At 35.7% G+C, this 10,432-nt stretch overlaps 1 protein-coding gene across 1 annotated transcript; it reads left to right on the top strand.

Annotated features, from left to right (window-relative positions):
• The first annotated feature begins 212 nt into the window (after nt 1–212).
• LOC127106324 (protein MEI2-like 1) lies at nt 213–1,796 on the top strand. The gene is made up of 4 exons (XM_051043633.1): nt 213–812; nt 913–1,032; nt 1,113–1,254; nt 1,375–1,796. The coding sequence occupies exons 1-4, from the start codon at nt 223–225 to the stop codon at nt 1,522–1,524; spliced, it is 1,002 nt and encodes a 333-aa protein (XP_050899590.1). The 5' UTR covers nt 213–222; the 3' UTR covers nt 1,525–1,796.
• Nucleotides 1,797–10,432: the final 8,636 nt, after the last annotated feature.

Below are 10,432 nucleotides of genomic sequence, written 5' to 3'. Positions count from 1 at the left end.
ATATATATATATATATATATATATATATATATATATATATATATATATATATATATATATATATATATATATATATATATATATTATGGAAAATTCACGTTTCTTCTTTTCTTTTTCTTTTTGTTTTTTTGTTTTCATTCCCATAGTTAAGAAAACTATCTATAAATATAGTACTCATTACGAAAGCTATATCCTTGGCCTTCCCACGCATCTGTTTCTCCAATGGCTTCCTTAGAATCTTCAGGTTTAAACGCTGAAGCTCCCGAATTTCACCCCAGCAACCACGTGCAAAAACTTCACCCTCCATACCTCACTTTCCATCCTCTCATACATCAACCTTCTTACCCTTTTATCTATTACTCCCCCACTCCCTCAAAACATGATTTTCATTCATCAACTTACTTTTCCTTTCGCTTTCATACAAACCACCGTCTCACCACCGCAACTCCATCTTTTCCACCATTTAGCGGTATGCAAAAAGAATTAGCGGTGCAGGCGGCAGCTACCGAGAGTAATGATTCCAAACAGGTTTTAAGTGATGGAGAAATGACAGACCGTGGTTCTCCCACATTGAGAATCCCAAGGCTTGAGTGGAGGCAGAAGGGAGTAGATGTTTCTGAAAAAGTACCTGAACTTAAGAAAGAGAGTTCGAGAAAGAATCATCACAAAAAATATGTTAATATTTATGAACAACTACACTCTAAGGCTTCCATCGACAGGAAGAATAAAGGAAGCGTTTTTCCTGTGGTTCCCGTTCGTCTAGACGGAGATGAAACAACTGTTATGATCAAAAACATTCCTAACAAGTATACGTATGCTTCTTTCTTCCTTGAATCTTAACTCATTTGACTTTTGGACATTATTATATCTATTATTAGTTCATAATTTATTTATTTTTGGTTGCGGTAACAGTCGAGACATGATAGTGAAGTTCTTAGAGAACCATTGCATGGTTGAAAATGCAAAAGATCAAGAGAATGGAGAAGAAAACACTTTCTCCTTTGATTTTGTCTACTTACCAATAGATTTCAGGTACCCTTCTAAATCCCTTCTCTAAAACATTCAGTGTTCATACACCTCTAACTAATAATGATGATGATTCATGATTGCAGAACTGGACTGAATAAAGGATATGCCTTTGTAAATTTCACTAAGCCTAGTGCAGCTTGGAGGTTTGTTCTGACAGCATCAAATCAGAAATGGGAATTGTTCCTTTCCCACAAGATACGTGATGTGGTTGCCGCACGCCTCCAGGTATGGTTTGCATACTAGACTTAGTCATTATACTCTAATAAACTACTCGTATTTCTATATTTTTGCCCTAATTATTTTACAGTAATTTATTGAGTTTATTTCAATTTGTTCCTTATGTAGGGAAAAGAGAAACTGGAGAAACATTTCGGAAGTGTGAATTTTCCCTGTGAGTCCGAAGAAGTTCTTCCACTGTGCTTTAGTCCACCTCGGGATGGTGTAATCAAAGGAAGCCAAAGGACATTGGGGAGTCTTCTCTATAAGCCTCAGTAGTTTTTTATTATCATTTCATGTGTTATCGTATATGTAGTTAGGTTTAAACAGGGTATGAACTTTGTAAGATCGATATAGTTGTATTTTGTTCATTCCACGATACAGTTGGGTGGAGCTTGGCCACTTTATCCCTTCAATGGGTGGAGGGTTGTGTGGTGGGGTCCACCCTTCTTGTGGATAACTAACCAGCTAGGAGGGTTTGGTTCACTTCAATCTATTTTCTGATGTTTGTGTTTGTAGTGATATGAAATTGGATATGATGTTTGATTGTATTTGGTAGAGTTTAATAGCTTTTATGCCCTACTATAGGTATGTGAGTACTATTAATGCTCGGGAAATATAATATTGTCTCGTGTCATATTTGCTTGTGCCTTTTTTTGGTTATGTCGCTGTTGTTTGTCCCATCAAAACAAAATTTACACTAATTTGTGATCCATACTTTGGTCAGAGCCTGGATGTATGGCATGTATATTATACCTATCAAGTCGAATTGAGTTTTTTCTGGTTTGTTTGTTTGTTTCAAAGATTACAATTGTGTTTGGTTAAAATATTTATTTACCCTTTTGAAGCATTTCACAATAATGGTTAGACAAAGAAGTGTGTTGCTCTATTGGAATTGGTCTTAAATTGTGCAATATTGTTTGGAACATTTGGGAAGTAGCGTTTGATTGTTTTGTTTGTATACTCCTCAATTCATGGACCTATGAAAACTTGTAACTTTTTATCAAAAAGTTACTGGCTTTTCTTGTTCTTAGCAAAAAAGTAGCATAGTACTATTGTGATATGAGATTGGCAACCCAACCCTAGTTTCCTTCAAAAACCTATAAATTTTTATGTTACAAACCTTTCATTCTATCAACTGTTCTTATAGATTTCTATGTTACAAACTTTTCATTCCTTTTCTCTTTTTTTCAACCAAAAAAAAACTTTTCAAGCTTTCTGTTCGGCTTTTCTACATTCTTGACCATTTTCAAATATATAACTATAAGCATTCTTTCATATGATCTAGTGTGTTTATAAATACCACCTCTCATTATATTTGATATAACTCATCACCACACAACATTCACTCTTTAATTTTCTCTCAATCATTCTGTAATTTTCCCTCAATCTAGCATCATTTGTCAAAAACTTGTAATACAAGTTACTCATCGAATTAGTTTAAGAGCATCGGTTTGATCCTTAATCTCTAGCCATGGCAAATGAAAACACTATCCCAATCGATTCTCAACCAATCTATCAGTTTTCAAGGGAGAAAACTATGATAGATGATATGCGCAGATGAAAGTCATATTCAGATTTTAAGATGTGTTTGGAAATTCTAGTTGGAGAAAATGTCAAGAAAATGCTAATAACTACACTAAGAAACACTAAGTGTCAAGAAGACTTAAGCTTCGATATATTAACCACGTCGACTGAGTCACCTGGCTAGCATGGTAAACATGGTTTGAAATAATCTCAAGAACATATCTATAAGATTATGATCACCCTTTCTTTAAAACATGTGCAAAATCTCAAAAAGGGTTTTCGACAAAATGGTTGGGTTTCGACAGGTTCATCAGTTCTCGAAGAATTGGTATATTTTCCAAGTCTAAGAATCTGTTAACGAAGGGATGTTTCGACAAATGCTATAGAGATAAATCAGAGATTCTGAAAGGCAGTTGAGAAGTTCGAAGCAGTTTTCAAGACAATTATCAGCATGATACAATTTACCTGTGATTTTCAGCATCCAGTAACTATCAAGCCTATCCATTCTTCTCAATCATTCCATTCAAATCATTTCAATCTCAATCATCCATTTCCTCTTGCCTCCAATCAATTTCTTTTCAGCCCTAGTGGACTGAACTATGATTGCTCTGATTTTCTCATTGCACGATGAGAATACGTAGGCACGAGGGTTCGAACCCTCCGCTAGCATACTTATTTATCACTCATGTCCTAGGGCATTCTTCCATTAATCTCCTTGATACATTCATAATCTACCTTCTTTCACTGCATGTGATATACCTATTATTTGAGTCAAATACTATATCTTTGCATTCCTTCTTGCATCACCTTGTGAACCAAGAGATGTTTGAGACTGTGCCCAAACACCTATTTCTTCGTCTTTTTGGCTTTATCTTATAGTGGCGGCCTGCTAGTCTACGTATTGGTAATAACCACCTTACTCTTGGGTTCATCTTTTCACCGTTGTTGGAGTTCAAACAACACAATCTTTGGTTCAAATCATACCTTCTATCACACTTCTTTCCACCTCCTGCCTCTAGTTTCTTGAACTACGATTGCTTTGACTTTCTCATTGCACTATGAGGATACGTAGGCATGAGGGTCCCAATCCTCACCGAGCACTTTATCTATTTTTCTTCTTCCATATTCTTTTGCGAGTAATCTTTAGATAACACCTATTTGAGCGAGAACAATCAAAACGGTTCCCATGGAGTACCATGGATGTTTGGAGTGCTAATACCTTCCCCTTGCATAACCGACTTCCTTACCCAGTATATCTCTTTCCCCCGGGTTTTATCGATGTTTTCCCTTCCCTTTGGGGATAAATAAAGTTCGATGGTGACTCTGTTGTATGTTCGAGTGTGCGATACATTCGGGTATATTTCAGCTATCTTCAGCTCAAATTGTAGGCTTCCGATGAAAACATGCTAAATGAATTTAGATAAGGGAATAGGTGGCGCACACCTCATTATTCTTAGAATAAGCAAGTGGGAGGCTCACGCCTCACTTCCGTGCATATTCGATTTCCGCAAACAAACTTTCAATAATAATTTAAACGAAAAGGGAGTAGAAGGAGTTCGCCTTGTTATTCCTCGAAAGAATTGAACGATTGGTGTGCACCACATTGCTCAACCTTTTGTCGTTCTTCCAAAATATCTTAATACATCAAATCTATCTGTCCTCGCCCTAGTGCGATCAAAACCAATCAAACAAAAACATCTAACATATTAATTCAACTTGTCACCCCCGCGTGACCAAAACTCTTTTAAAATAACATTATTAATCCTTTCTAATGCGCACAACAAACTAGTGCTTAAGCCTCCGCCGAGAGTATGACAAGCCAACGTTTAGCCTTTAGAATGCGTTCTAAATAGTCGTTAATTAAAAGACACCAACCAACCGTAGTGAAGGAGAATTGCGATCCAAAACGCAGCGGAAATTAAAATTTTCTCCTTTAAAGATCCTTACGAATGGTCATGATCAGTGATAGAATATTTACCTCTTGTGACGATTGAAACCTTTGGTGCAGATCTCTTGTGACGATCAAAACCTTTGATGCAGATCCACGAAGCGATCACGAACGTTGAACGATGACAACGTCTCTACTCAGTCCACACGGACGGATTCCTTCAATCTCAGTGCTAGCTGGTACGAATGAAGGCTTTGAGTGAGAGAGAGAGAGAGAGAGAGAGAGAGAGAGAGAGAGAGAGAGAGAGAGAGAGAGAGAGAAAACGAAAATAATGCAACCGCAATTAATGCTTCTGCACAAGGGTTCTATTTATAGAACCACTTGTGTGGGCTTCAAGCTAAAAAGCCCACTTAAGTGTATTTTGGCCCATATCTTATAATATGCCCAAAATCACTTAAGCTCATGGTACCTTACCATATTTCGTATTCTACTTAAGTACACCGTACCTTTACGATGTTCTATAATTCACTTAAGGGCACCGTACCTTACGGTGTTCCTTAGTTACTCTATCTCTCATCAGTCCGTCCTTTGTGTGTGACCCTGTAGGTTTTCGTGACGTTGGCAATTATATTAAATTACACATTTAACATAATAAATAGTGAGCGGTATCTAGCAACACATCACTGCTACCCAAGACACAAAAATGTCATGTGATATGACAATTCCTTATGTGATATTACTTATGTGTATAATTACCCTTTTGCCCTTATGTCTATATTGAACACAAGGCATAGATCGTGTCATCCTTGTCCAGTTTAATATTGGGCCCATAGACATTTATCCTGTTATACAGGATGGGCAAATTCCATCTAGGTCACTCATGTCCCTCAGCATGCTTCGTGGAGTACCCATCAACTGTCTTTATGGTTATCCAGTTACGGACAATGTTTGATCAGCAATAAAGCACTCGACTCTACATCTAGGGTCCATAGTGGTTTCAGGTCGAAGAGTGGTATACACCATTATCACCATGAGAATAACTTATGACACTTTGCATAACTTTCTATATAGTATTCTCATAGCGGGTCAATCCGGTATAAATATTACTCCTAATATTCATACCTATGTTTAAGACTTGATAACTCTTTATCCATGATCCATGAGATGCGATCATCAGTCTACAAACATAATAGTCTTAATGCTTTAATGTTATCCCACTTCACACTAAAGTTCGACTACGGATACTTTAAGAATAGTGTCCTTATGTTTAATGTGATCTCATGATTAAGTCATACTTGATACATTAAATAGACTAGCTATTCTAGGGACTTTATTAAACAAACGTAATAAAGAAAAAGCCTTTTATTATTAATAATTAATTCGATACAAGTACCAAAAGCATTGGCCTCTAGGGCTTACACCAACACGTAGTTCTCCGAACTACGAATGCCCTGATTTCCTTATTGCACCATAAGGATACATAGGCACGAGATTGTGAGATCTTGGCGAGCACACTAATAAAAAACCTCAATTTCCCCCCTTTTTGAGGTTTCCATCCATCTCCTTTCAATATCTTTATTCACTTGAAGAAAACAAACAACATAAGGTTGCGACTCCCGAACCCGAATATGGTTGCGACAACAATTATTCTGTTTTTCAAAGGTTTTATCGATATTTTCCTATTCCTTCATTGGAATAAATAAAGTTCGTTGGCGACTCTGCTCGAACTAATTTTTTCCGCGACCATCGCGTGGAATCGTATTTTTCGAGATGCGACAACATGTCACTTGAGTTTACATAACTCAATAAATCACTATTCGGATTCACGAAACACCAATTCCTGAATGGACCTATGTCTAAGCCAGACTTGGTTCATGAATGCTCGTATGATTCGACTTTCACGGTGGATACCGGGTTCTCTATGAGGCTTAATCCCCAGTTCAAGTGACCATCACCCGTATGAGACTCTAACCCACTTAGAGTATCTTTCACCGTATGAGACTCTAATCCACTTAGGTGTCCACCTTTCTCCCATGTCCTCCATGGTTGAGACTCAAACCCAATTGATGCACTAATCATTGGTGCTACATCCCTATTTTCTTTTTTACATAAGCCACTTAAATGGTATGTGCACGATCACAATTAATTCAGAATACGTGATTAGTTCTCAACAACAAATAGGACTTTTGGAAAAAAGGTTCCTCACCAAAAATGTCAACTAATTCTCATGATACCATATCAATTCTCATGGCATCATAACATGATCCAATCTCAGTACATAAATCACACATGTTCCATACAAAGTTTGTTAATGTATCATTCTCGTGATTAATTGTTCGTTGTACACACCATGGTACGATTAGTCCAAGAATCAGTATCTAAAAAATTTCATGACTTAAGTTATCTTTCTAAGTCATTTACCTAGTATTCTCCTAGGTTTACCTCACTCATAAATTTTAGTCATATTATAATCGACGCAACAATAATTCATGCATAGGTTATGAAATGCATCACATAAGAAACACAATAACAATTTATAACATACATCATAATATAATTCATAGCATTCATAATTTACTATAACATGATACAAACATAATAGTCTTTTATGTTATCTTTCTAACCCATTCGTCTGCGTCCAAAACGGAGTTACAACACTCAAATAATCCAACAATCTAACCTAATCAAGAATATAGGTTAAAACGTGTTCTATGCACAAATATTCAACAACAAGGGCTTAGCCTAGTGGTAAGGCTTATTCCATACCAAGGAGGTCCTCGTTTACAATCGATTGTGATGATAGACCAATCGATTCTTCACAAACAGAGACTCAGAACCAATTGATTGGTTCATATTCCATTTCCATAATCTCTATCTGCAACTTCAAAATCTTCCAACCTGAGTAAACTTATTTCACCTCTAACAAACCATGCACACAAAAATGTAATTGAACATGGGATATAGCTCATCAAGTAACATGCATACACATCATAGGTCCATATATTTATGAAACACATAATCACAACAACAACAACATTCAATCACAATAACACCATATTCATAGAAAACATGATTAAATCATTGTTCATGGCAATTTTCATGGTCAAGAGAGAGCATTAATCATATTACCATTAACCTTACTAACTATCTTATGATTCAACATAGAACCCTAATTCCTAAAATTATAAAGTTCTAACTAGAACTCACTTTGCTATGGATAGTATGATGAAGTTTGGTGAAGAAAATGGAGAATGTTAATGAAGGTGAGATGATGATGGTGATGACGTGCTCCTTCTTCCTTCCTCTTCCTTTTCCCTCACGTTTCTCTTCTTTTCTTCTTGTTCCTCTTTCTTTCCTTTCTCTTCATCCACTTTCTGATAACTCTTTCTCTATTCAATCTTATCTCTTCCCCTTCTATTATCATTACCATCACACACAATATATATATATATATATATATATATATATATATATATATATATATATATATATATATATAGTAATACAAAATATCTCAATTGATATTTTGTCTTCTAGTATACGTTGATCAATTATTAATGTTTCCAAAATATCCTCTATTATACTTATTAATATTAGTCTACCTCTTTTATTAATAATTAATCTCTTCAGAGTTCACTGGTTACTCTATTGGTCCAAACTGACAATATTTAGAGCATATAAGAGCTCTAATTATTCCAACTGATAAGAGATAGAGTATATAGTAACTCAATTGGTCTCAACTGACAACTAATTGAGCATTTAAGGGGATATGAGATATTACAATTTCATTGTGTCAGAGTATGTTTCCTTGATATGTAGGCCAATAATCCTCTTTTGTTACCACCAAAAAGCCAATGTTGTAAATATTTCATAGGTTTATGACTTTATAAACGACGAATGTTAAATATTATGTATTTGCCCTTGTTACGAAATATAAATAAAGTAAGCACATATAGTTGGGGTTCAACTGTTTTGTCCAATCTATATAGTTCGTTGTGTAAAAATGCAAAAAATAATAATTCTTGTACGTTTTATTCTTACGCCTATTTGCTACAAGCATGAGGTTGACCGAGAATGTCATCATTCGCCCCGGTCAATGAGAATCCATTCATATTCCCCTTCGCAACAATGTAAGTTTATCTTAAATCTTTGAATTTGTTAGACTCTATATTACAACTGTCTTCAACTAATATATTTTCAATCTTTTCATTCTAGGTGGTCAGTTCTGCGGATGAACTACAACAGGTGTCCGAAACACGTTGTAGTATCCTCTCACAATCTTTTAGACAACATTGGACCAGACGATGTATTACTACTAAACAACTATACTTTTGATTTTAAAAAACTATCAAATTACAACCCCTATAATCATGTAAATTTCTTATACAGTTTATCTAAAGGTCGTATCTGAGTCTTGACCATCAGGTTAACCACGATGTTGTTGCAGTTTGGATAGAAAAAACACCAATCATTAGGTTCACTACTATGGAGATGCACTAGAGTGAGAATGTGAAACTTTGCTAAAGAGATGTGTCATCATTGGAGGAATCGACTTCAACACATCTTAAACGAACCAATCATACATGGTGCTAGACACAATCAACAATATATGGCCTGGTTTAGGTCGGTTACAACGTCATAATTTGTGTCTAAGCCGAGGTATTTGATTGATCCACGCCAACGAGCTTCGTCATCATACGCCCAACAACAAATCCCCGCCCAACAACCAACCCCACACAAATTCCAAACCTAAGAACAATGTCAACCCACTCAAGCCCAACGACTAACCTCACACCGTCATCATACCATATACACCCAACCTTGTAACCAATACATGTCACACACCCAAACACAAAACCAAGAACCAAGCCCATACCACCAACAACCATACACATCCATTGTATCTGTCTATATCCCCAATAATTCATACATTTCCACCTTATCCCACCATAACCCCCCACCAATGAACACCCAAACATCTCATCGCCACAACATCTAACCATTATTTGACTTTTTTATACCACATGGACCATTGTTTTGTTTCCAAAACAATTCAATGTCCCAATTCGGGTAACCATATCGTCTGCTCACAACCGAACCACAATGACCCAACTACGACAACATGGACACTGAACTCAATTACGACAGCACCGTTAATGATAATTCCCCAGCTATTAAGGAGAAATGATGGCAAAATTATCAAATACAGCTGGACCTTCCGCAAGACCTTAACACCAACCGCCATTGTATCATGTCAACACTCAAAGACCCCAAACACCTCAGGAAGATCGTGGGAGACCTCGAAGGCAAGCTAATGCATCGGAAAGTGGAATAAATTGGCGTTTCGATCGGACATGTCATTGATTTTCTTGTCAATTGTTGTATATTTTAATTTTATAACATAAAATTATTAATTATTTTCTTTTTCTTTTTTATTTCAATTTTTTATAATTATAATTTAAAAAATTAAAAATTAAATAAAAGTAAAGCATGTATCACTTGCAATGGCTCATACTCTTAATGACATAATGTATGTACCAATTGCATTGACTTGAGATGCATGCAGTAGCCATGCCTAATGACGCCTGAATGTAACAAGCAAACGCATGCGCGATTTGATATGATGACTACTTTAGACGTGTATTTTTTTTTATTTGAAAAGTGGTTATATTAATAGTTAATTTAAAAAATAAATTATTTTAGTATTATTTTTGAAAATAGTTGTTATTTTAAAACAAGTTCACCAATTAAATTTATATTTAATAGGATATT

The sequence above is a fragment of the Lathyrus oleraceus genome, chromosome 7 (assembly GCF_024323335.1).
Source record: "Lathyrus oleraceus cultivar Zhongwan6 chromosome 7, CAAS_Psat_ZW6_1.0, whole genome shotgun sequence".
In the NCBI taxonomy this organism is placed as follows: domain Eukaryota; kingdom Viridiplantae; phylum Streptophyta; class Magnoliopsida; order Fabales; family Fabaceae; genus Lathyrus; species Lathyrus oleraceus.
Note: the sequence above shows the minus strand (reverse complement) of the source record. Positions and strands in the feature narration are given on the sequence as shown.